This window comes from Ambystoma mexicanum, chromosome 13 (genome assembly GCF_040938575.1).
Source record: "Ambystoma mexicanum isolate Mex_15411 chromosome 13, UKY_AmexF1_1, whole genome shotgun sequence".
Taxonomy (NCBI): domain Eukaryota; kingdom Metazoa; phylum Chordata; class Amphibia; order Caudata; family Ambystomatidae; genus Ambystoma; species Ambystoma mexicanum.
Genome location: NC_090938.1, coordinates 345,878,304 through 345,905,764, shown reverse-complemented (window position 1 = coordinate 345,905,764; position 27,461 = coordinate 345,878,304). Strand labels below are relative to the sequence as shown.

The window sequence follows — 27,461 nt, the reverse complement described above, 5'->3', positions numbered from 1 at the left end:
TACATGTACGGCAATTTGACTTTCATTTAACTTACACCAAAAAAACATAGTTAATAAATCGGGGCCCGATTATAATCGTTTATTCACATTTTCTTAAACCATAAAAAATCATTTAAACAGTTAAAGATGTCAATCTTGACATTAAAGATCAGTTTCAATATGACTACACAGTTTAATATAAAACAAGTATCAGTCAATAATCAAACACAATGTGCAAATTCATAATTGTCCAATGGTCCAATAAATATTTAGTTAATTCCCTAAAATAGAGTCTATAAAATGCTAAGTACACGTGCTTGAGTGCTGTGATGAATCTGGAGCCACCCCCTTTGAGGCTAATGAGGGGAGCCCGCTAAGCACAACCCTCCCTAATGGTTTGGGAAAGCGGGACCTCACTGGGAGGGACTCCCATTCCAGTAAGGAACTCCCCACAACTGAGATATTGTCAGCATATATGGGAATACCAGAAGTGGATATGACTGTCAGCTATGAAACTCCCAATAATGTGGAAAGTGCATTAGAAGAGTTTGCTCAAGGCAATGCTGGCCTCTAAGTGGACTTGACAGTTAAACCCATCCCTTTGGTATCTGGTAGCAAGAATAAAAGGAGTTAAATCTGTGATGACTCCAAAGGAGTCCTCACAGATTCCCCCAGAGGTAACCTCCTCCCCTGTGGCCAGGGGACACAGCCACTACCTGATCCTAACCCTGGGGGCAGCTACATGAGGGTGGGGTCACAAGGGAGGAGACAGCCTCCGGGGAGATGTCATGACTTCATTGGACAAGACTTGGTATCCCCCTTATGCCCATGAAGAAAACCCATTGATACCCAACACCCTAAAGGCCTATTGCTATGCATCTATAACCCTTTTTAGGGAAAATAAAGAAACCTTTTCCCAAAGCCCTTTTAGCCAAACCTCCATCTCTGGACTAAAGGATAAAACCTCCAAGACTGTCTTTTCCAATTCTAATTATCATCCATGTATAAATGGACATCATTTGGAACCAATGCACATAATTTGACGAGGAGGAAGACCGGAAGGATACAGAGCAGAAATAGCCTCAAGCTCAATGAACGTGCTAGTTGTTTTTAGAATGTACCTATGTGCGGGACATTTAAAGATCGAAAACCAACTGCAAGAGGCTGCTGCTGCCTGGGAGAAATTGTTGCACCTATCTGTGAGGGTTGGAAGCACAAACAGGTGTGGCGGAGCGGAGGGGCTCGCCAACCGAGAGGCAGAGGAATGCTGCGTGAGCAGGACATGTAGCAAGCCAGAAGCCAAGGGAGGACCCCTGGGTGTTCGGCAATGGGAGACGCCAGCTTTACACCTACCAGAACCTGAAGCAAGACAGGCGTGCTAGTGCAAAGCCATGAGAGAAGCCGGTATGATGTGGAAGCAGTCCAGCTGGAAAGCGGGCAGATAATCTTTGCTGCGTAAGCACGAACGGGACCAAAGATGCCACACACAGCTAGTGAGTCAACCGCAGAAAAGTGGGTACCCTAGGGCGTTTTGGCGACTGCGCCAAATAAAAACTGTGAACATTAAAGCTACAGAAATAGAGACATTAAATAGACTGATCGCAAATCAAGAAAACCTACTACAAATACAGACCCCCAGCCATATGAGTGTATGGAGTGCAAATATGGGGGAACCCTGACCAAATCTTGAATCAATCAGATGTACAATATCCAAGAAGATATATACAATTGTGGAAGTGAAAGAGGAACCTGTGAATATAAGAAGTCTTTGCAGGGGAGTAAACCAGGCAGTTGCAAACCTACTGGAAGACTGAGGAGAGGATATAAAACTGTTTGCTGAATGAGAAGGACATTTTGAAAGAAGGAATTATAACGCTAAGTATTTTTGCAACTAACAGGATTGTTGTCACCCAAGAAAAACCCAAGGAACTGTTAGAACAAGAGCCATTTGCATTAAAGAAGAATCCAGGGGAAGGGAACTAAAAATGTACCGTGAATAGCAAGCCTTGGCCCAGGTGTTATCTTAAAGAATTAATGGCTGTGAGACAAAATACAGGAAAGGGAAAGGCCTTTATTTTTTACTTTGGAAAACTCTGTATTGAAGAGTCACAGACTTTAAGAAATAATCCAGGGCAAGGGAATCTCCCCCCTTTGGAGTCAAAGGTTTTAACCGTGGAAAACATTTGTATTAGAGAAAAAATTTCAAGAAAGAACCCGAGGGAAGCATCACCCTCTGGAACCAAGGTTCTTTTACCTTGGACAACTTTTATGTTGGAGCTGTTCTATTTTTCTTGAGGAACCCTTTTTGCAATCACCAGGTTAAAGATATTTCCCTTTTCACATTATAGTTTGTTTTGTAGTGTGAGGATCAGGATTGCATGTTTTGGACACAAGGACAGTTTGATTTTGACAGCCTGGTACAAACAGATCCTTAGATTATGGATTTCGGCAGGGAAATTCCTCTTACGGCTGGGTCAGAGAGGCCTTTTCCCATCCTTCTTTTTGTTAATAAGTCTTTAACCTCAAACATGATAAAATTGTGTCTGACTCTCATTTCTGACTCCTCAAACCCCCTTGAGTGGAGGAGGAGAAATGGTATGCAGAGGTGAGCCTTTGATTAACAACATCATTGGGAGGTGGAGCTGGATTTGGCTCAGAGAAGGACCTGGAAGGAGGTCTCTAGAGCGACCCGGAGAGAAACCAGGGAAAAAGCCAAAGAGAATGAGGAACGTGGCTGACGAGGCACTGTGCAAAGCTGGTGAGGTCGAGTTGAACCGAGCCAGCCAGAGGGAAGGTGTGAGGACGTGGTGGGCATGGGGCCCAGGAAACTACACTGAACCTGGCAAGTGAGAGAGGAACAAGTCCCCCGCTTACACTACGCGAAACCAGAGCAAGAGCAACATAGCAGCGATTGAAGAAACCTTTCCATTTGATTTTAGTACAAGATGCCCAGGAGCTGGGAAGAACTCCAGAATCACTGGGTCGAAGCCACCTCGCTGGAGCAGTACCTGCTATGGAGAAGGTATTCAGGTTGCTCACAGTAGAGGGAAGCACATAGACCAGACTGTGAGAATAGGAGAAGAAGGAAAGAGGCTAACTTCCTATGACGGACAATCTGGTCCGGCGAGGGAGACGGACATAAATAAGAGTGGTTACAGGAGCCCTAACAACTAATGCATTGGGGCCTGCCAAACGGTTCAAAGTGGCACACAAAAACAAAGAGAAAGATATATTAAGAGGGGATACACATACCTCTATGAATCAAGTACGAAAGGGTGAGCAAGAGAACCAAGGGAGCCAGGAGGGTGGTATAAAACAAGTAAGGAATTATGCTAAGGGGAAACCAAAATCAAGCAAGGCTGGAGTCTTGTGGGGAGATACCCACGTAGTTGGTAGAGGAGGGTTAAGTAGATAACCCTGCATCGACGATCACTAAGAGAATGACCTTTTCATGGACTTGAGAGTTTATTATATATCTGAGGAAAATATTTTCTTTATTTGGAAATCTGACAAGAAGGACACAAACGGATAGTCCGGAAAACTGTATCCTATTAAATAATTGTGGGATTTGGAACTAGGAGAGAGATCACTGAGAGCAACCTATGCATTGACAGCTTTTCCTTTTGAGTTGTTTTTTATAAGTGGTAGGGCCAGTTTAGAAGAACAAATTACCTACCCCTGGTAATGTTCTTTCAACTGGAAGTTCCTCCCACATATTCGTGGCAGGAATACGTGGGAGGAACATGCAGCTTCCGAAACTTTTTTCATAGTATCGGAGCCTTGCATCGTCGAGTCACAGCTGCCAACGGCCTCAGTCCCGTTCTCGGCCATGTTGTCAACGCTGGTACAACATCCTCACGCGGCACTCGTTGCCTCCGTTCTATTTTCCTACTCCCTATGCTCAGCCGTTTTAAAGGCATGACCCAGTCGTTGAAAAAAAGGAAGGTGCAAAACAATTGATGGAAAATCTCACCAAGATAGTGGGGTAGGATGAGCGAGCGATGAGGAATATGTAGGAGGAACATCCACTTGAAAGAATATTACCTGGGGTATTTCTTCGAATGGACTGTGTCCTCCAACGTATTCCTCATCTTTGATAAACTCTCAAAACAGTATGTTGAAGAAGGTGGAAACAGAGAATGTATTGCTGACTAATGCTGTGCATCCTGACCTGACATATATTGCTGACTAAATCTTGCATCCTGCCCTGACATAGATTCCAGGCAACAGTATTTGCTGAAAGTGTGCAAGGAGGACCAAGTTGCTGCACTGCAAATGTCCTGTACAGGCACCCCTCTCTGAAGAGCCAAAGAAGTTGCCACTCCTGGGGGGGGGGATGCGCTCTTAAACCAAGTCTATGCCAGCCAATCTGTAGCATTCAGAAATGCATAAAATTATCCAGCAAGAGATGGTTTCCTTGGTGACGGCTTGTCCCAATTTGTGACCTGAATAGCCCACAAAGAGCTGGTCATCTTGCATGTTTTTGCACATTCTAGAAATATAGAAGCTTAAGGCCCATCTTCGGGTCTACGCAATGCAATCTCTCCTCCTCCTTCGAGGGATGGGGAGGTGGTTAAAAGCAGGCAACACAATCTTCTGAGCTAAATGGAACTACTTTTTTCAAGAAAGGACGTACCCTCAGAAACCACTGTATCCTAAAGAAAGGAAGTAATGGGTGGCTTAGAAGAAAGACCCTGAAGCTCACAGGCTCTACGGGCTGATGTATTCGCCATTAGAAAGATAGTCTTACGGGTTAACATTCTGTTTGGAAAAGAATACAAGGGTTCAAAAGGTGCTCCCATTAGATAACTTAATACCAAATTCAAATACTGAACCAGTACAATAAATGGGACCGGGGGAAAGATGTTCGTTAGTCCTTTTAAGAACTGAATTACTATAGGAACCCTGATCCAGCGAACGCTTAAAAAACTGAAAGCCATGCTAGATAATCCTTTCCCTTGGAAACCTGCAGCCCCTGATGGACCAGATGTTGCAGGAATTATAGTACAGAATGGGTTTTGCATGTAAAAGGATCAATACTCTTATTCCTGTAACAGCTACAGAATGTATTGCAACGGCAGCGGTACAGAGATTTTACTGCTGGCCTTCTGGCCAAAAGCAACACCTCCAACACATCTTCCAGAAGGTTCCAATCCTTGTATCTCACCATCTCAGAAACCAGACATGAAGGTTCAGAGTACTGATATCTGGATGAAGGAGACTTTCCTCTTGCGAGAGCAAGTCCTCTCTTTGAGGAAGACGAATTAGAGGGCAGATGGCCATCTCTAGAGTTTCTGGGTACCATGTTTTTCTGACCCAATCCAGAGCAATCAGGATCATCGATTTCCAAAGCTTTCTCAACCTCCTGATGACATGAGGAAAGATGGGGACTTGTGGGAATGCATACAGGAGTGGAAATTCTCAGTCCACTACAAAGGTGTCCCCTAGAGCTCCTCTCTGAGAAACTTCCCTGGGGCCGAATAGGTTGCACTTCCTGTTGACACTGGACATGAACAGATCCGCCTGAAGGGTTCCACAAAGGGTGAAGATTTCCAGAAGAACTTCCTGAGCCAACTCCCACTCGTGGGAGATAGTGCTTTGCCTGCTCGGATCGTCCGCCGCTATGTTTTCTTCTCTGGCTAGGTGACTGCCAGCAGAGAGATTCCTTCTTGTGGTGCCCAGAACCAGAGCTGCATTGCTTCTATGCACAGCGTTAGTGACCCCACACCCAATCTTTTGTTGAGGTATTACATGGCCACTGTATTCTCAGTCATTATCAGAACAGTCCCCCCCCCCCCCCCGCCACCCTCCAACCAACACAGAAGGCAGAAAAGCCATCAGCGCTAGTCTGATTGCTCTCAGCTCTTAAAGGTTGATGTGAAGTTTGGACTCTGACCGAGACCAACGACCGTTGATTAAGAGGTAATTCATTTGTGCTCCCAACCCTGTGAGGAGGCATCTATCTCAACTGTCCTCTCTGGCCATAGTTTCCAAAAAAGGTTCTCCTTTCATCACGTCATTCTGCCGGAGAACTGTGACAACTGGGATCTGAGGGCCCATCGAAGGGACCTCCTTCTCAAATGGGATTCTGGCACCAGGAAAATGCAGGATGCCATGAGGCCAAGCAACCTTAAAAAATTGAAGGCCGGTAGATACTGGGCACTCTGAACATTTCGGACTGTGTGCGAAAGATGTTGAGCCCTCAACTCGGAGGCAAGGGGGATGTGGGGGGGTGTGCAAGGCATTCACTGAGGACGAATCCAGGACCGCTCCACTAAAATGAAGCATCTAAAATGTGTCAAAGCGGATTTCTTGAAATTCCGGCACAAGCCTAGCCTAGCCTGTGGAGGAAGTGGCAAGTAGGACTGAGAGGATCCTGAACCTGTTCAGGAGCAGAAGCTCTGTTCAGCCAATCATACAGGTAGGGGTAGATGTGAATCCCTTCTCTCCTTGCTGCCACCACCGGCATGAGTTTGATGAAGAGGTGAGCATGAATGGCAGATCTGATACTGATAGTGCGAACTGGCAACTGCGATCCACAGTTATTTTCTGATTTTGGGATGAATTGGCACATGAGAATAAGCATCCTGAAGATCAATGACACCAACCAATCCTAAAGGTGAATGGCCTGAAGGATCTGTGAAAGAGTAATCATCCTGAATGTGTCCTTCTTGAGGAACTTGTTCAGGCATCCCAAGTCCATGACGGTTTCTCAGTCCTCTGTCATTCTTTGGAATTATGAAATTAAGGAGAGTACTAAACTTGATTCCACTCCGCTACAAGTACTGTAAGGAAGGCATGGTATCAAACAGTAAAACAGATACAAGTGACCACAGTTCAAGGGTGTTTATTGTACTTCAATTGGGTTTGAAAAACTCCTATCTAATCCTAAATCTAAAGATGTGAGCAAGCTACGACCATCAAATAATAATAATGCAGTCCTAGTGGTGTCTTGTCAAAATGAAGGGGACTATACTAATAAACCTATTGCCAATCCTTACTTCTAAATACAAATAGTGTGGGAAACAATGTTATGCAAAAGAAAAGTGTTCAAGAAATGATATGCCAGGATATTCCAGCCGTTTGCTTCCCTTCCCCCAAGTTTTCAGCATTGGACAAGGCAGCACACTCGAGCTTGGCACAGTCTCTGGCTTCTCTAGCATGAGAATGTAGTGCACATCTCAGTATCGGGACCTTCTGTACCAAAGTCTCTTTGCTATTCAAAGTCTCTTAACTTCAGAGGGCCTGATACGACAAACAAACATGCAAAAGTTCCTTTCTCCTCAGGATTCTCATGTACAACTTCTTGGGTGAGTTTCGATTCATCCCGGGCCCCCCTCTGCCAGACTCAGACCCGCTTTAATACAAAACCTTCTTGGGTGATTCACTGTTCACCCTGGATCCCCCTGTGCCGGACTCAGACCCACTTTAACACAAAATCTTCAATTGGTCTCCCTCTACCGGGGCTCAGACCTGATTTGTGTATTTTCCCAAACTTTCTCTATTTCATCAAAATCGAAGATTTCCGACTGCGTGGATTTTGCTTGACCCGTCGCAGGACCTCTTCGATTCACATTTATTCGTTCACTTTCAAATGATCTCCCTGTGCGAAGCTCAGATCAAATGTGTCTACTTTCTTTACTCCTCAGCTGGATACCTTACAGAGACCTTTGATTGAGGAGCCACTGTGTGCCGGACCACTGTGTCAAAGATACTGGTGCTTGCTTTAGAGATCAATCACTCATCAGCAGTTTAACTCCACTCGTATCTCTCATCACACGCATTTTTAACAATGTTTGTTCCAGCCGCTCGCCATACAATGTTGCTGCTTGCAACCTTGGCTTCAACACAGACCGGTCTCGTATCGGTATCCCCAACTCACCGGTTGTTGTTTTCATTGAAGCTGTTTTGTTGTTTGGGCCAAGGACAGAACCACAGTGGCTGGTAATTCTCCCTACCTTGATTCTTGACACGGGAGAGCCCCGGCTATCTCTGACAGACAATGCAGGATTCTTCAGCCTGTTTTCCTGGTCTTATGTTTTCCAATCTTGAGGACTCATGAAAACAATGGTTCCTTGTCAAAAAGGTCAAGGTAACTTTCCACCTGGCAATCCCCTTCTGTTTCGCTGTCTTTCCCCTTGTGTGTAATTGCCATCTTGGAACTGCTGTTTCCTTGTGTGCTTTGCCCCACTCAGAGTGTGCCCTCGAGCACTGCCTTTTATCCGTGTGGGGAAGTGTAATGGAAGTCGGGTGTGAGTGATGGTGAGTAATTGCCTGACCTTGCCTGACCATTGTATTGGGACACGTCAGGTATACGGCTCGGGTGTTAGTCTGTTTTCCCTTAGAGCAGGCTGTCAGTGAGAAAGTGTTTGTGTTGTAAAGGGGAGGGGGGTAGAGTACCTAAATATCCTACTGGGTAGGATGGGGTAAAGGTGTCTCCCACCTCCTGCACTGGTCCACCCCCAGGAACTGGATCCAAAAGCGATGGCTGTATCCTGGCCACCTGGATGACAGATCCCCGGGCACTAGTAGGCGAGACACCTTATGGTTTCTCAGAGTACCGGCTCTATCACACCTTTCTCCAACAGGGTGATGATCTCCTGTAAGAGGAGCGGATCTGGATCTTTCAAGGCTCGGCCTCCTGGAGGACAATCTGTGGGGCTTCTTAAGAAAGGGAGATAGTAGCTGAGGGCCACTCTTTGCTGTGCCCAAATATCAGAGGTTATGCCCGCCAACTCTCCAAATGCTAAGTCAGCCTGCCCCCACCACAGTCCTGTGAACCAAGGACTCAAAGGGGTTTTGAGATTGTTGCTTCTGCAGAGGACAAAGAAGCAGAGGCTGTGAGTGGAGTTTTTCCTCCTCGCCCTTGTGAACCACAGGGATCCCTTCTCAGTCCCCTCTGTGCAAATTGGGCTCTTCCTCTTGCAATTAAGGAATAGAAACGAAAAGGCCGACCTCTCCAACAGTCGGAAGACCCTTGTGTCTGCTGAGGCTGGTGTATCGCTGCTTTCAGTGACTTAGCTGCCGGCTTGGGCGCCTATTATTTTTCTATGCTCCTAGGCCTTGGAGCTGTAAAGTTGGGCACCATCAGATGGTATGTCCAAGAGTCTTGCTTGAACATCAGGTGCTAAACCTAACTTCCTCAGCCTGACAGTACTTGCCACCAATGCTCAGCTTAAAGAATCTTCAGAGACTAGTCCAGACTAGAGAGACTGGCACATGGCATGTTTGCCATCTTGTACCAGGTTTAGAAAACCATCTCTCTCCTCCCCTTCGGGGATATGTCCCGCCGGTCAAAGCTATTACATCCCACAAGGTGTGCATGTACTTGGCCATAGCACAAGTCACATTCATGGCTTTCAGGTCCATACTACCAGTGGAAAACACCATCTTCCCCGAGCATCAAACCTTTTATCGTCCCTATCCGGGTGACAGTAGGTTAGGCTGCAACCTTAGAAGTCGAAGTGGCTGTCTGAAACACTACGTTTTCAGGAGCGTGGTGTTCAGACAGAAAACCTGGATCTATTATGGCAGGTCTGTATTTTTTGGCCATTTCCTTGTTAACCGTCAATGTTGTATCTGGTTTTAACTAGTTCTCCAACACCCTGGTTCTCAATGTCTTGTGGAAGGGCAACACGTGTTCCCTAGGGGGCCCTCTATCCAGGATGTCTGTAAAATCATCCTTTCCAGGATTGCCACTGGCTTTCCCCAACCTAGATTCTCAGTGATTTTGCCCATCACTGAACTATATGAATGGTCTGCATGACTAGCAGAGTCTAGAAGGGAAAAATCAGTCTCTGGTGAGGTGTCCAAGCCGTAGTGTGTCCAAGATTTGGCATCCTGGACTCCTCTGAGATGAACTCATCAGGCACATTAGGAGTACCAAACTCTAAGTCAAAAGGTACATCTCTGTTTTCCTCCTCCGCTTCCTCCTCAAAAATCAACTGCATCACTATAAAGAAGTCAGCCTTAAATAAAGGCTTAAAAGTCTTCAATATATTGATCGAGGGCTTTGAAATCTTCAAGGGCGTTGATGACTGCGAACAATGGCATTGTTTCTTCATCTTTTTGAGAGCTGGATCTTGAGCGTTTCACATTTTTAGAATGCTCTTTCACAGGGGAAACTTCCTTGGACTCTTTCGAAGACCTCCTTTTGGAAGGGGTAGTTGAAGGGGATTTAGAATGGGGCCTACCTGCGGTGAGCGTCCCCTTCCTTTCCCTCAAGGCCTTCAGTCATCAATTGACAGGAACCACATAAATCGTCTCCATGATACCCTAGGCATCATGGACAGGGCACTGACGTGGTTGACCTCCTTTTCAAACTGTTCCTCCCAAATGCACATGGGCCCTTTCCTCTCATCCACCTCACTCTATATTTGTGGGTCCCTCAGGGCTCTATCCTATCGCCATGTCTCTTCAACATCTACCCAGCCCCTCTGGCCCACTTAATCTCCACCTTCTCTCCTCATTTCCAGTGTTATGCTGATGACACACAGCTCTCATTTAAGCTCCCTTCCTCTGCCTCCTCTCCTTCTTCTCTCATACCTGACTGCTATTCAGGTGTGGTGCCCTACCAATGATGTCTGCCTTAATGCCAGTTAGACAGAGATCCTTCTTATTGGGACTCCTGCCCCCGCCCCACTCTCTGACTGCCCTCCTTGGGACCCCTCCCCTCACCATCATGTGAGACAAAAAACCTTGGGGTCGTCTTTGACTCCTCTCTCTTTCTCTCCGCACATCACAGACCTAGACTAGACTACTGCAACAGCCTCTTCCTCAATCAGCCTCTTTCCTCCATTTGCCCTCTTCAACTAATCCAGAATAGGGCTGCAAGACTTATCCATGGCCTCATGCCCAGGGACCGCATCTCTCCAGCCCTTAAATTGCTCCACTGGCTCCCGTTGACCACAAGCATCAAATTCAAGACCCTTTGCATCACCCAGAAGGCTGTCTGGGGCCTGGGATCTCTCTCCATCCAGCTTTCACTACCTCCTTACCAGAGTTCTTTGGTCCTCTAGCTCAAAATCTCTACAGGTCAGACATTTCTCCAAGCAGAGAGTGTGAGGTAGATCCCTTTCCTTGGCAGGCTCCTCCCTCTGGAACGGTCTCCCGGCCCCTCAGACTTGAGCCAGATCTTCTTAAGTTCTGGAAACCTCTTAAGACTTTCCTTTTCCCCTCTTCCTTCCCTCTCCCCGTCCCGTTCTAATGTGCCTCTACAGCTGCAACTGGTGCCTGGTCCCTTCTGAGTCATACACGGGCCAGATCAACAATGACCAGTCTCCCCCAGCATCCCTTACCAGCACTTGCCTTCGGGCTCCCTTCCCCGGACTAGCTTGAATATGGTCCAGCCTGTCCATTACACTATCTGCCCTTCCCCTTTTTTTCCCCGTGGTACTTGTCCTAATTGGCCCCCCTCAGCACTTGCCCCCCCCCCTTGGGCCCACCACTCCTGCACTTCTCCCCCTCCCATCCCTACTCCTCCCTCCCTTGCACTTATCTTTGTCTTGCTGCAAGGCCAATATAACCTTCATTGTTGTTTTCTTTTTCCAATACCCCCCCCCCCCTCCGCCCCACATTTTTTCTCTTGTGGTGCCTGTAAACACTTGTGTATAGGTGTGATACAAATTCCAAATAAATAAATAAATATGGTCCTCACCCAAGCAGCAAAGGCAGATCCGATGTGGGTCGGTAATGGGCATTTTAGCGCCCCAATCGGAGCACCGTTTGAAACCGGTCTTTGATGTAATCATTCACAAACTTTTGAAACACTGAACTACGCAGTGAGAAAATCGCTGAGGTGATAAACTGTCCGAAGCGTGTTTACCTTTAAGTTAAATAAAAACTACTACGTAAAAGAATGTCTTCTGCTCCGAGTCTTTCTTCTGGTACGCCACAGTACTGATATTGCTTAAATATTTCGCAAAATCCGTAAAATACAAAACCCAAATACATAATTGGCCAATGTCCATTAAATCATATAATACAAACCTATATATACGATATAATACAGTTAAGGTTAAACCAACAAAACAATTCTTAAGAAACAGTAGAAATACACATATTCCCCACCTTTTTCAACCAACCTTTTGGCCAAACTACATTTTGCTACATTCTTACCGCAAAATGGATAGATGGTTGGGTTTGATTTGGGTATATAGAACGGGGGCTGTAGGGGTCCAGCCCCACACAAATTATTTGTGTTTACAAAAACCTGCAAAACAGTTTTTAATAAAATACAAGCGTTTAGTTTACAACATAATCTTTTGTAAATTATATATTGTGTAGTGAAGGTGATGTCTTGTTTGCTTTATTGTGTTGGAATTGTTTTGGAATGAAGTTTGCAAATGTTGGACTAGATATGTTTTATGTGTATTCTACTATTGTTCGCATTTGTTGCTTTGTTTAATTTTGGTTGTATTGGTAGTTCTGTTACATATAACTGTCTAATTATGAATATGTTTATTTGTATTGTTTACAGATATGTATTGTATGTTAACTTTAAAATTGTTTGCTATGTTTAAAAAAAATGGTTTTATTACATATTTGAATTATGTATACGTTTTTGTCTTTTGTAAATATTTTTTAAATTGGACAGGTAGACTAGATTTGCCAAAAATTCCAGTTAAAGATTATTTTAGTGTTAATGGAACAATATGTATAGTTTTACGTTTTATATACTTGCTCAATATTGCTCTGGAGGAAGCCTGTACATGAAGGGTAACTTATTAATATATTATGGAAATAATAATGGGTTTGGTGGGCTTCACCAGCTGGCAACGTCCTGGCGCCCCTTAACACCGGGCCGGTGAAGCCCACTGAACCCGGTATTATCATTAGTACCCTGGGTTTCCAATCTGGAAACCCTAGGTGCTGATAGCAATTTAGTTTCTTTGAATGAATTGGATGCCTTGCGGTGTCCCTTTCATTCAAAGAAAATACTGACTTAAGATGGCCACCATGGAGACAGAAGACAGCGCTCCATGAAGAGCTTCTTTTCAATTTACACAGCAACCGGTAGGCCAGGGTGGAGGCTGAAGCGGCGGTGGCAGTTGCTGTCACCAAAACAATAAGATAAGTGGGGTAGGGCGGCGAGAAGGGGAAGAAACAGTGACTGGAGGGGAGGGAAATGGTGGGGAGAAGATGGCGGAGCAGTGTCGCACGCTGAGATTGTCAGATTCAGCCAGCCATCCAAGCAAACTGATTGGCTGGCTCCTCCACCCCAGTTTCTAATAAGATTTACTAAGTTGTTTTCGTTTTGGACATTTATGTTGCTTTTATTTATAAATGTATTTTAGCTTTAAAATGTTATGTTGGAAATGTGTTAGTAAATTATAAACATTACTTTTACATTGTTAGCATTGCTTAAGTACCTTAAATTCAGGAAAAACTGTATTTGTATTAAAATATGTAATTGTTACATTTAGGTTGCTGTAGCTCCTTTTAATAATATGTGTATCTTTTCAATTTTGTAGTCCTTTCTTTTATGGCAATTTACTAGTCATTGGGCGTCATTCTAAGCATGGCGGTCCGGGAACTACGGTACCAGTAAGCATGCCGGTACCGTAGTTCCCGGACCGCCACACTACGAGCTGTGCTCGCAGGCGCCTGTCAGCCCGCCAGGTCACAGGAGCACAGCAAGTCGGATGCACAGCAAGTCAGATGCACCGGCGCTGTTGTAAACGGCGCCGGTGCATCCGACGTCCCCATTCCCATTTGAGCCCCTATGGGGCTCAAATGGGAATGGGGACTGACAGTCGCCGGCACCCAGCAATGGAGGAATTATCTGGTCCAGCAAAGTCGAAATACCACGGTAATTCCTCATTGCCCGGTGCAGGATTTTTGGGGAAATTTGGCAGCAGCCTGTTGGTTTTACCGGCAAAGCTACCGCCAAACTTCTAATGAGGCCCATTACCTTGAAACCATTCCTTATTCTATATTGTGCCCTCTATTTATTAATGTTCCGCAGTGAATAATTCTATTTCATAATGTGTAGCACGAATCTACTTGCGAATGGATGCAAATAGTAACTAAACTATTCTGTTTTATACCATGTGCTGTTTCGTAGTAAAATAAGGTAATCCACACATGTCTAACTTGAACTGTTTGTTTAATGTCTTGGTGACATTGGGTGCAAGTATCTCCTGTTAGACTGTTAGTAAACCGGTCTTTACATTTAATTTTGGGAACATCTGGAATGTGTATAAGTAGTCAAATGTCATCATTAATATGTTGCATTTCTGAAAAAAGACAGTCTTAATGTATGCCAATTATTGTGAAACTTTGTTTCTAGTCGTGTTCATTGTTTGTCATCTAGGCTTGATTTAATTATTTATTTATTGCTGGAATATAGCATTGCAGCTGCTTGTGTTTTGTTGAATTTCATGAATTATTGATTGTGTTGCGAAAGCAGATTGTGACTTTCATTTTCAATGTGTACAATTAAAGGCATCTTTTGTAACGCCACACGTAAAGTGAGATATTCATAACAAGGTACTCCCTTATTGTAAATGATAGCTGAAGAAGTACGCATATAACGGATTCCATTACTTTTTTGGTTGTTAAATTCCATGTTTTTTGGTACTTATTTTAAAAACTTTACTGGAATTTTGCTTTTCCTCTGATATTTTAGATTTTACATTGGCATTAACTTCCAGTTTTTGTGGTGTTTCAATGCTTGGTAAATATGTTGCATATATTCAACATAACCCATCATATTATTTAAATAATGGAATATGAGCTTTAATATTTGATGCATTCATGTGTTAATCCTTTAAGTGGTTGTATTCTGGCTAAAGCTATATAGTTCATGCCATCTATGAACTATATTTACTCAATATTTATTTAAATACAGTGGGAACAATGTTCTTTTGATCACAAAAGAACGTAGAATAGATACGAAATTAGATTTGAAGGGAAGCAGTGAGTTTCTTACAAAGGGATGAGTTTGAGGGATATTCTGACCAGGTTGTGGATGGGAGTAAATACAACAGTCACTGGCGACAATACATAAGTGGACATACATAGATTAAGGACAATCTGTTAGGCAAAAACCTGTACAGTTCCCTCTGGGACCACTGCAAAAGATTTAGGACGACAGTTGTTTGGCAGTAAACCCACTTGGTAGCAGTCTGTACCACACAGATTCACTTGGTAGCTGTGGCTGAGCAGGAAGAGTTAGGCAGTATACAGAGTATTCACAATAGGTCAAGAGCACACAATAGAACAAGTAAACACTGACCAGGGCTTGGTGTAAAAGAGATATAATTATTTATTTAAATCCACATCTAGAAAAACACACAGGCACTAATAGTAAGCAATTCAAAAACACGGTCACTAAAAGATATACACTCCCTTAAAAGAATATTAGACAAGTCTTAAGTAAAGCCCCCACTTATTTTCAGACAGCGGTGAGCGTTTAACGTAGATGGCACTCTAATAGTTCGTTTTAAAAAGGGAGAGAAAAGCAGAGAACAAATTGAAACAGATCCCAACACTTTTTCAAGAACACAACAAGGGGGGAAGGCAAAGTAAAACCGTGAAGTTAGAGTTCAACAGGCCGGATCCACTTTCAGAGGATCCAAACGAAATGTGTCCAAGGTCACACAGTTGCAGTGCACAAAAGTCTTGTAAAGGTTCAAAAAGGAGTTGGACCACAGAAACGGACCAGTTAGAGGGTCAAGGCGGCCAGCCCAGTCCAGAAGGTTAAGGAGTTATTATTACCTTGTAGCAATCTTTAGAAAGGGAGGCCTGGCGGACACGGTACCTTAAAGTGGTGAGAATGCTCCAGCGGGGGCAGTTGTTCCTGGCAGCGGGTGCAAGTCGGTGCTTCGTCCGGGGGAAGAAAGGATCTCGTCGTGGAGGAAGGCAGGAGTCCGTTGCACTGCCAGGGAAGAAACCATCCGCAGAGTTTCTCGGGTTCAAGGAGCGGTCCGGTGATTCGCGGTTCAGTGGTGATGGCTATCTGGCCGCCGGGGTGCTTGGCACGGGCAGTTCGACCACAAACCGGGCTGGGGTGCGAAGAAAGAAAGGAAAACTGGTTGTGCCCACCAGTCAGGGGAAGAAGCCTCTCCGGCCGGGCGATCTTCTCTGTCGTCGGGAAGTGGTGAGTCGGTTCTGCAGGGCTCCACTGGTGGTGTCGTGGTCGGCTCAGCTTCTCCCTCATCGGATTCTCAGGTCCTGTGGCGACTTCTGAAGTTCCAGTCCCCAAAGCCCTGCTTTTATGCAGAAAACCCCCATTCACTCAGCCTAGCTGTCACTCAAACATGCTAAGTGGTGAGCCGGCCGGCTCACCACTTGGGCCAATCACACAAGAGTGCGACCTGAGTTACCAAGGTAACTCGGTCCAGGGTGCCTAAACCCCCTCCCACACCCCCTGTGGTACCCAGACAAAGTGGCACCACTTTTGGAGGCTTCTGTGGAGAAGCCCACCAAAAAAGTGGAACAAAGGGCTCGACTTGGGTTGGAGTCACAGAAGAGAACACAAACACCATTTTAGAATCGAGTCTTGGCAAAAAAATACCAACCGGAGAATTAATATTAATTAAATAAACCGGCGGTATGTTCGAGGCTATGAGAATTAAATAATTAAAGTTAGTAGCCTCGAACTATGGGAAAATCCCATAGGAAAATATTCGCGGTCGAATATAAAAAGTAGTTTCCACTGCCACCAGCCAAAATTCGATCAGGGGGGATGGAGACGTGCCCCCTCGACTAACAGACCCCGGGGCAATCGAATTGCCCCGACCAGTACGTCCACAATATGATGGTTTTTTACTGGTTTCTGTTAATAATTTGGGACTAGTAAAGGCAATGGTGACTTTACATACCCTGGGAGACAGTAGTCAGTCCCAGGGTATGGAGTCTATGGTGGGGTGTCACTATGACACCCCTGTGTTACTGCACGGAGGGTGCTGTGTAACACACATAGGAAAAACACATGAGACCCTATGGAGTAAAGGACCCCATAGCCCAAAAAACACATTACCAGTCAAAGGAATACCATAAATCATGTCCAAGAGTGGGAGGAAAAGAGTCTCACTCTTGGCAGGACGAAAAAAACAAACTCCAGAAATCCAGCAAAGCTGCTGGGGGACTCACTAGGTTAGGAAATTCAGCCTAAAGAGAGAATTCTCCCTAACACTATCACCATTGGACATTCTTAAGTGCAGGTAGGCAGTACGGCCAGCTGTCATTGGGATGTGACAATGATGGGTGAAGTGCTACATTGGAGGCAGTGGAAGTGATGGACAGAGAGGCAGGTTAGAGACGAGGGAAAAAAGTTAGCTAGCAGGTAGCTGAGAGGTAGATTAAGAGGGTTACTCGGATTTTAGTTTCGTTTTGCACAAATCGGTGTGGACTGGTTCTTGGATGTCCGCGGAGAATTTCATGCAAGTGGAGCAAGAAGAGAGAAAGATTGGAAGCGAGAGGAAGCACAGAGAAGATGCAGAGCCACAATGGTAGTCAAGGAAACAGCAGAGATTTGCCTGGTAGCTGTGGCTGAGCAGTCAGACTTCTCTCAAGATGAGTTAGGCAGTATATAGAGTATACACAATAGGTACAGAGATACAGTAGCACAAGCAAAAACTGATCAGAGCTTTGGTGTAATAGTATATCATTAATTATTTAAAGACACACTTGTAAATTACACTAGCACAAAAAGAGGTAAGTAAATTCAACACACAGTCACTATTATAAATATACAACCCTAATTACTTATTAGACAAGTCTTAGTGAGAAACACCACTTATTTTCCAACAGAGGTGAGCGCTTAACATAAGATAGCACTCTAATAAGTTATTTAAAAAGGGAGGGGAAAAGGCAGAGTTATGAAAGCACACAAATCGCAATACTTTTCAAAGAACCACAGCGAGGCAGGTTAGGCAAAGTCTACTGGAGAGCAAGGAAGTTCAAATACCAGGCCCACTCTTAGAGAGAGCAAGCGAAATGTGTCCAGGATCACACAGTGGGGTTATGTCCAAAGAGTCTTTGTAAATAGTTCACAAAAGATTGAGATCAAGTCAGGAAAAGTTAGTTAACAGGCCCCAGGCTAACCCAGGTTAGAAAGTCGAGAATTTACTGTCACCCCGAGCGATCTGTCGCAAGGGAAGCCAGACGGGACACAGTACCTGAAAATGGGAAGAACGCTCCAGCGGGGTCAGTTGTTCCTGGCAGCGGGTGCAACTCAGTGTTCCGTCCAGAGGAAGAGGAGGTCTCGACGTGGAGGAAAGCTGAAGGTCGTTGCACTGCCAGGGAAGAAACCAGCCGCGGAGCTTCCCAGTTACAAGGTACCACCCTTTTCTTCGCGTTAGTGGTAAACCGTGGTACTCCGGTTGCCGGGGTGCTTGGCACGGGCAAGGTGGCCACGAGTTGGTCCAGGAAGGTGAAAAGACGGGCAAACTGGTTATCCCCACCAGTCAAAGGAAGAAGACTCTCCGGGCTGGAGATCTCCTCTGTCATCGGGAAAAGTGGTGAGACGGTTCAGCAGGGCTCCACCGGTGGTGTCGTTGCAGGTCGGCTCGGCTTCTCCCTCCTCGGATTCTTTAGGTCCTTTGGCGACTTCTAAAGTTCCAGTCCCCAAAGCCCTGCTTTTATGCAGAAACCCCCCATTCATTCAGCCTAGCTGTCACTCAAACATGCTAAGTGGTGAGCCGGGCGGCTCACCACTTGGGCCAATCACACAGTGCGACTTCAGTTACCAAGGCAACTCAGTCCAGGGTGCCTAAACCCCCTCCCACACCCCCTGTGGTACCGAGACAAAGTGGCACCACTTTTGGAGGCTTCTGTGGAGAAGCCCGCCAAAAAAGTGGAACAAAGGGCTCGACTTGGGTTAGAGTCAAAGAAGCGAACACAAACTCCATTTTGGAACCAAGTTTCGGCAAAAAATACAAACCGGTGAATTTATATTAATTTAATAAACCGGCGGTATGTTCGAGGCTATTTTAAAAAGTGGTAGCCTCGAACATGGGAAAATCCCATAGGAATATATTTGCGGTCGAATATAAAAAGTAGTATTCACTGCCACCAGCCAAAACTTGGTCGGGGGGAATTGGAGAGTGCCCCCTCGAACAACAGACCCCAGGGCAATCAAATTGCCCCGACCAGTACGTCCACAATATGATTGTTTGTACTGGTTCTGTTCACAATTTGAGACTAGTAAAGCCAATGGTGACTTTACATGCCCTGGGAGACAGTAGTCAGTCCCAGGGTATGGAGTCTGTTAGGGGATCGCTACGATACCCCTGGGTTACTGCACGGAGGGTGCTGTGTAACCCACATATCAAAAACACATGAAGCCCTGTGGGGAAAAGGACCCCATAGCCCATAGAACACATACAAAGTCAAAGGAACACCTCAAATCATGTCTAAGAGTGGGAGGAAAAGAGTCTCACTCTTAGCAGGAGAAAAAAAATAAACCCCAAAAATCCAGCAAAGCTGCTGGGGGACTCACTAGGTTTGGGAAATTAGCCTTTATAGATAATTCTCCCCAAACTCGCCCCCCCAGACTAAGGGACAGGAGGATTTAATCCACTCCTGGATGAATCTCATACCTCTAGTCGATGACATACATCCTAGAGAGACCATCAGCATTTTGGTGGTGACACCCTGACCTGTGCTCAATGGTGAAATCAAACCCTTGGAGGCAGATTGACCATCTCAATAGTTTTGGATTTTCCCCTTTCATTTGCATCAACCATCTCAAGGGTTGGTGGTCAGTCTGAATGACAAAAGTAGAACCATACAAGTATGGCCTAAACTTCTTCAGTGCCCACACAATAGCAAAACATTCTCTTTCGATAGTTGCCCACCTTGTCTCAGGATCCTTCAGCTTTCTTCTGATGAAGCAAATGGGGTGCTCCCTACCTTTCTCATCCAGTTGGCTAAGGACTGCACCTATAACTACATTAGAAGCATCTGTCTGCACAATGAACGTTTGGTGGTAGTCAGGAGCTCTCAATACTGGTGCTTGGCAAGGAGCTTTCTTCAGGTTTTCAAAGGCCTGATTGCATTCCTCATTCCATTTGACATTCTTAGGGAATTTTGGAGAGGAGATTACATTTAGTGGAGAAGCTATGGTCCCATCCTATATCCTCTGCTTTTGACTGGCAGACAGTCACCAGTGAGTATATCATGCTGTCCCCAAGGGGTCAAGCCTGGTGAAAGTGAGAAAAGAGGAGCAAACTGATTTAACATGGCTTTGCACTCTTCTTGTTGCTCATGGGTCAGATTTGAAGAGAGATTTACTCCTTCAATCTTTTCGTCCAAGGGTAAGCCTCTGAGGAGATCAGGGAGAGCTTCACTCTCTTCTTCCTCTTCTGTTGAAGCTAGGAGCAAGGCTCCTACTTCAGGCCTGGAGACATACCCCTTTAGTCGGTTGGTGTGGAAGACTCTGGGAGCCTCCTTGGGATTGCCCAAGTCCACCAGATAGTTCACCTCTCCAAGTTTACCCACAACCTTGAAGGGTCCCATCCATTTATCTTGCAAGGCCCTCTGCCTTGTTGGGATCATAACTAGAACTAGCTGGTCTTGAGTGAACTCAACCATGTTCGCCTTTTGGTCATGCCAATGTTTGACCAAAGCTTGTCCAGCTTTCAGGTTATCACTTGCTTCTGCCATCATTTGTGACATTCTCCTCCGGAGACCTATCACATGGTCAGTCACTCTGACTGGCTTGGGGGAAGGACCACTCTCCAACCCCTCCTTAATCAGGGCCAATGGACCTCTGACTGGATGGCCATAAAGAAGTTCAAAGGGAGAATAACCTACTCTCTCCCGAGGGACTTCTCTATAAGCAAAGAGAAGGCATGGCAATAGAAGGTCCCACTTTCTTTTAAGGGGATCCTCTAAAGCACCTATCATGCTCTTCATGGTTCTGTTGAACCTTTCTACCAATCCATTTGTCTGAGGGTGGTAGGTGGTGGAGAACTTGTAAGTAACTCCACAGGTTTTCCACATGTCTTTCATGTAGTGAGACATAAAATTGACCCCCTGTCAGAGATTACTTCCTTAGGAAACCCAACCCTGGTAAAAATACCAAGGAAGGCCTTAGCCACAGCCTGAGCTGTAACAGTCCTCATAGGAATTCCCTCAGGGTACCTAGTAGCATGGTCTACTACAACAAGGATAAACCTGTTGCCTGAGGAGGTTGGGAGATCAAGGGGACCAACAATGTCAATCCCTACCCTCTCAAATGGGACTCCCACAACTGGGAGAAGCACTAAAGGTGCCACATTCTTGGACCCTACCTTACCAGAAGTCTGGCAGGTATGGCAGCTCTTGCAAAATTTATCTACCTCTGCCCCCATCTTTGGCCAATAAAAGTAGAGTGAGAGCCTTTCGTTGGTCTTCTTGAAACTCAAGTGACCTGCCAAAGGAATCTCATGGGCCAGTTGCAAGAACTGTTGTCTGTTCTTTTGAGGTACTACAACCCGCTTGTAGTCTCCAGGTGCAGACTCAGTCGGTTCACTGTAGAAGAGGCCCTCTTCCCAGTGTAACCTATACTTTCCAGGCTCTTGCCCATCAGCCTGAGAAGCTGCCTGTTGGCGAAGACCTTCCAGAGTTGGACATTCTCTCTGTCCCTTACTGAAGTCTGCCCTGTTGGGTCCACTTTCTGCCAGTAAAGACTGCAGCTCAGGATGGTCAACAGGATCCAGATCTCCAATGAGTTCTTGGCCTGCCACTAGCTCTTCTTCAGAGTCTAGCTCCACCATACAGGGTTGTAGCTCCCTCTCAGCCTCCGCTGGAGGTGGAGTTACAGGTGTAACTTTGGACAACCTAGGGGAAGTGCTTGTTGGAAGCACTGGAGTGCTTGCTGTTGGCTGTTTATTGGAAATCGTGGGTTTCCCCTTTGCTTCTTTTTGTTCAGTGATAGCAAGTTTTAACTCCAGTGGAGTAGGAGTGATATCTTTCTTCATCATTTCATACAAAGTCCCTATGGGGAAAAGGATCCCATAGCCCGTAGAGCACATACAAAGTCAAAGGAACACCTCAAATCATGTCTAAGAGTGGGAGGAAAAGAGTCTCACTCTTAGAAGCAGAAAAAAATAAACCCCAAAAATCCAGCAAAGCTGCTGGGGGACTCACTAGGTTTGAGAAATTAGCCTTTACAGAGAATTCTCCCTAAGACATTGTCAGCCATCCAGCCTGTTGGCGATATGAGGAAGTAGGTGTGAAGTGTGGCAGTTCAAAGAGAGTACTGGTAGAGAAGTTAATGATCTTGTCGAGAGGACAGAAGGCATAGTTGGGGAGACAAAAGAGGATGCTGGCCCTATAGTCGAGTTTAGAGAAGACGAGAGAGGTTAAGAGATGCTTAGCACTGTTGAAAGGAAGGAGGGGCCTGATTTTTCAAATTTTTAGTAGGTTAAGGAGAGCTGCTGTTTTACAATACCTACGAATGCTGTGTCTAAAATAGATTTGTTTATTGTAACGGCATATGCATGTTATTGGAAATTGTTTGCCTGTAATATACATTTGTTTTAAAAATTACAATACTAGTTCTTCCTATTGTTTCTACAAACTATTTTGCTAAGATTATTTTAAAGACCGGTTCACCATTAACTGGTGTTACTACAGCATGCCACCAAATAAAAAGTCTATGCTTGCCAGCAGAAAATTTAATTCTGATCGCCTTTCATAATTTCTTCTTTCTAAGAAAGATTAATGCAGGCACAGATTGCAAACCATGTTTACTGCTTCAATAATTATTGTTTTTAAAATGTTCCTTCCTTCCTGTGAAGATTAAAATTATATAGTCTTGAAAGAAAGTAATGGAAGGAAACAACTATAAAGAGAATAATATCGTCTAGCATTTTTGAGTTCTTTTGCGAATGAGTTGTTTGGTGCCAGAGCTATATGCTTTTGATAGAACGCAACTAGAAAGACAGTTTGTACTTAAATGATCAGATGTTTTACTGAATCATTCACCATGCCACCTTTTGCAATATTCTGTAAAGAAAACCAAATGTTTTGGATGAACTAGCTTTCTACTTTAGTCCATTTAAAATCCTTTTGTTGCATTAACAAACACCTTTTTTTTAGAAATACATGTGTTCTTCTTTGATGGGGCACTGATGGCAACCTTTTGAAGAGTAAATGGTGCAGGGAAGAAAACGATTGTTACCAATTGTTTGTATCAAATGTAGTTATTGCATTTCTGCAAGTACCTCTCTTGTACATTTGCTTTTTTGCATACTTTCCACTTGCACATTTTCCCTCTTTCATGCGGAGTTGCTTCTCTGCTCTCTTTCCTATCGCACACCTCCTTTCTTGCAAACTCAATGCCCTTGCATAGTTGCTCTCTAACCAAATGCATTTCTCTCACTTGTCACTCTAAAAGAAAGTGCGTCTTTTCCACCCATGCACTATTGCACAAACACTCACTTTCTTGTACCCTCTTCTTTCACTTGTTACTATTTGTTTCTGTTACAAACGCTCTTTGTTGCACTCTTGTTTCACCTGACTCCATTTGTTTTCTGACTTCAGAAGGGAGAAGCGTGGCTGTGATGCTGAACTGCAAGTATGTGGAGACATCGGCGGCCCTGGATCACAACACACGTGAGCTGTTTGAGGGCGTGGTACGCCAGATCCGCCTACGTCGGAGTGAAGCCCGAGAGGATGGTGAGGGCAAGGGCCCTTGCCCACTGCCTCCAGCCCTTCATGAGGGGCGGCGTGAGAGCCTAACAAAGAAAGCAAAACGATTCCTGCACAACCTTGTGGCCAAGAACAGCAAGTTCTTCAAACAGCGGTCCAAATCCTGCCATGACCTCTCTGTGTTATGAGGAGACTAATGAGGTGCTAGTAGAGAGCTTGCCTAGGAGCCTGCATAAGGCCCTTGCTTATTATCCCAACCTCTCAGGAGCCAGCTACGACCTACGATGCCCGCCTCCAAAGACGGCAAGAGCTGTGATCATGCAGAAGAATATACCTAGAAACTTCACCAAACTCCAAGGATAAACTCCCATAGATGGAGCCTCCCTACGAGCCCAATAAGTGCTCAAACTGGTCACCATCTGAAATGTCCTAATCAACCTCTAAGGAACCCTCTTTAAACACATGTGCCCCCACTGACTGCAAAATACCTGACCATGCATAAGGGCGCCATTATGAGACTGCACCAATTTCTAAAGATTTCTCTTCCAATGAGTAGCCTTCTGAGGATTCCAGTGAGGAAACGGACTAGGAGCCCACTAAGCCCCAAAGTGGACTGTTCACTGAAGATCCCATGTTAACCAACCTCTATTAGAAACCCTCTTATTATTAACCATGCTGGTCTCCATTTGAAGTCTAGAAGTGATACCACTCAGAGCTGCAACCCCATTATTCGCCAACCAACTTCAATGATAATACATTCATTGATGCAACAGACTTCTCCTAACACCACTTCCTCTCCAGTCCCCAATGGCTCTGAGGACCCAGCCCCTGAAAGAACCAAAAGGAACTCAAACAATGATCATCCTTGTGAAATCTCAAACTACTTTGCATACTCCCTCAGAGAATGTAGACCACTCTAAGACCCATCGAATACTGTTGACTTCCCTCATTGGCTTTCTGTGTTGAAGAAACTGGAGGTCATTCTCAACTCCCCCCATTGTAAACTAGGGGAAAGACATGGATCAACCTTCTCACCAGTGGTGCAAATTGTGTTGCATGTACCCTTATTTCTTTTTTTAAAGAGCAACTAGTTAAACAAATAATCCCTTCCTCTACCCTGCAGATCCAGCATATGGACAGTATGGATTGGAGCCGGATTTGAAATAGTCAGGGCATGTTTCCAGTGGAAAGACTTGAGAACCTAGAAACACATTTGAGCTTCTCCTGCATGGCGGTGTGATCACTGTTGCTTCTTTTCTTTCTGATCTGTCCTCTGCAGAGTATGGCGTGTTCCTCAATCGAATCCTGCCAGACTCAAGATCATTAACAGGCTCCTCTCTGCTCCCTCAAATAATTAGAAAAGTATCTCATTCTGGCTGGACCCATGCCAGGTCCATTGAAGGAGTCCTTGCCACAGGGTAGTTGCTCCCTTCCACACCCCCTCACCTCTCTTTTTAGTCCTGATAAGGGAACCTCTTACCAACGGAGAGAGATTTGAAGGCTTTGGATCGCTTACTATAGACAGTGCTTATGAGAATGTTGATTTGTTCTTTTCTGCCTGTAGGTATGCATCCTTTCACCCTGGACTCTGATGCCCCAGCCCCTACCCAACCACCCAAACCATACAAAGAGGAGTAGTGGGTCACTGGGAACCTCAAATTATTCTGGCAGCCTCTGAAAGACCAGCAGAGCTGAACTAGGAGAGGCTTAGCAGCATGGCAAGTGCAAGTCTGACATCTAACGTTCTCTGCTATTGCCCCATAAGACGTTCACGTTATTTGGTCTGTCAGGAAATAACACAGTTTTGTATAGACCAGTCTGCACCTGCTGTCTCCCTAAAATGTATTTTGTATCCCTGCTTCCTTACACCAGAACCACTTTCATCATTCAAGAAGTATCTTGAAGCAGGAAGAGATGTGATCTGTTTAGTGAATGCATACTCCCTTTAGTCTGTGTGTGTGAGGTTTGGGGGGTGGCAGCAAGCTCCTTCTTAATAGCGTATCTAGTCTTTTCTTTTTGTCTTGTATATTAAGTTGCACAGTTCCTGTTTTAGCATTTTTGTAGCTAGTTATATGTCCAAATGTGCCCTTAACTTCTGCTTTTGTCACAGACTGTATAAAACTTGAGTGATGTCTTTTGATTTTTAATGTTTTGTTGTCAACCGCATTTTTGAGGATTGTTATAAATGAAACATGAATTTTCTTCTGTAATTTCTACACTACAATAAGCATATCTAGTAAGGCCTTTTGATTCTCCTGCCCTACTAAGAGCAATGTAAATTCCCTAACGTGACGTGCTTTTCCTCATGGTACGTCACAATGCAAAAGTGATGACAGAAAGGAATTTCATTGTAATGCCACTTGAGGAAATGGACTGGACTCAGTTGATGTAATTAGAGGTTAGTCAATGATGCTAGCGTGAAAACCGCTAGAAACAGTCCAAGCACTAGCTGGGCAATTGCAGTCCGAGCGAGTAGACCTAATGGGTTGGGCCCCAGATTTTGGTGTCAGAAATGGCTCTCCTTTTTGAGTGTCAGTTCCCTGGGGAGAGTGTTTTGGAGTGTGTCCTTTGGTTGAGAGTGCTAGTGTGCCCTTATTGAGGGGATGTTTGACTGTACTGTTGTGTTAGCACCTTCATAGTGTGCTCTTTAGGGGAAACTTGGGTGTCTCAGAGTCTGCCCTTTGGTCAAGAATCTCATTATCTGCCCTTCAGGAAGGAACTGTGGTATATACCCTTTAGCAGGGAACATCAGAGTGCGCTGTTAAAGTTATAAATTATTAAACTCCACCTATAGGACAATGTAAAAGTGTGACCTTGAGGAAAGACTAGCTGGATGTGCCATTGGGTCGGCATGTCTGCGCCCTTAAGTTGGGAATGTCATATTTTGATCCTGGAGGATGGGATGGTATTATACCCTTGACTTGGGAATGTGTCCCAGGGTTAGGAATTCGAGATTGTGCCCATGAGGAGGGTATGTCGGAGGGGATGTCAGACAGTGAAATTGTGTTGGGATTGTCAGCTTGTTTCATTACGTAGGAAATGTAGACTTTACTTTTGAGTTCAGAATATCAGAATTGTTCTGATGTGGGAACTTGGGTCACCTTTTCTAAGTCAACATATACATTATTTTACAGATTTCAATAAAGTATTTCGTATGATGAAACATTTTGCTTTTTCTTTTCTGTTCTTCTTTATGAGCAGTACAAGGCTGCCAAAAGCTGGAAACTTCATCCTTCATATCTCCCGCCCCTCCCCAAGGATACTGAGAGATTGACCACCTCCTGAAACAAGGGTTTCTGTCAGATCTGCTGCTCTTACATGGGGATAATAGGAGATCGACAAGCAGGCGACAAGAAGGTTCCATGGGAGTACACCACAGAAAAGTGTGGAAGAATACGATTCTTAGGACATTAGTGTAACAAATATGGATCTGTTATGAACAAAAGAATGAATCCCTTTTAAATGTTTCTCCAAGGCTTAATTCTAGGGAGCGCCTGTCCAGCAAAATCTGTTGGTCCGTTGTAATGAATGCGGTCAAGAGCTCATTTGTATTAAAAAGACCGAACCATCTGTTTCAAGTAATTGAACATTTTCCTTAACACGTAAAAGAGAAGTTTTCATTCTACGATTTGGCCTAAAGCCGGATTGATACAAAGTCCCTTAGTTGAATGTAGGCAAACGTGTGGAGGATTTTTCCCAGAAAATGGCAATTAATACAGGGCGATAACTGCACAAATGGGTCAAGAGAAGTTTTTTGTTTTATTAGAAATTCTGTGACCCAGATCTGGAATAACCCCTCTTTGAAAAGCAAATTCACAATGAGGGGGGCAAAAATGTATAGGTGACTCTGAAGGGCATAAGTCCCCTAGATCTGAAGCCGGTTAAAGTTTGTTCAT

General features: G+C 44.8%; 1 protein-coding gene across 5 annotated transcripts in view; it reads left to right on the top strand.

Moving 5' to 3' along the window:
• Positions 1–26,728, top strand: part of REM2 (RRAD and GEM like GTPase 2) — a 667,248-nt gene extending 640,520 nt beyond the window's left edge. For all 5 annotated transcript variants that reach the window (XM_069633854.1, XM_069633853.1, XM_069633856.1 and 2 more), the window contains exon 5: positions 23,458–26,728. In XM_069633854.1, coding sequence (XP_069489955.1) covers positions 23,458–23,753 — 296 coding nt within the window. In that variant the 3' untranslated portion in view covers positions 23,754–26,728. The remainder of the gene's footprint in view (positions 1–23,457) is intronic.
• The last annotated feature ends 733 nt before the right edge of the window (positions 26,729–27,461 follow it).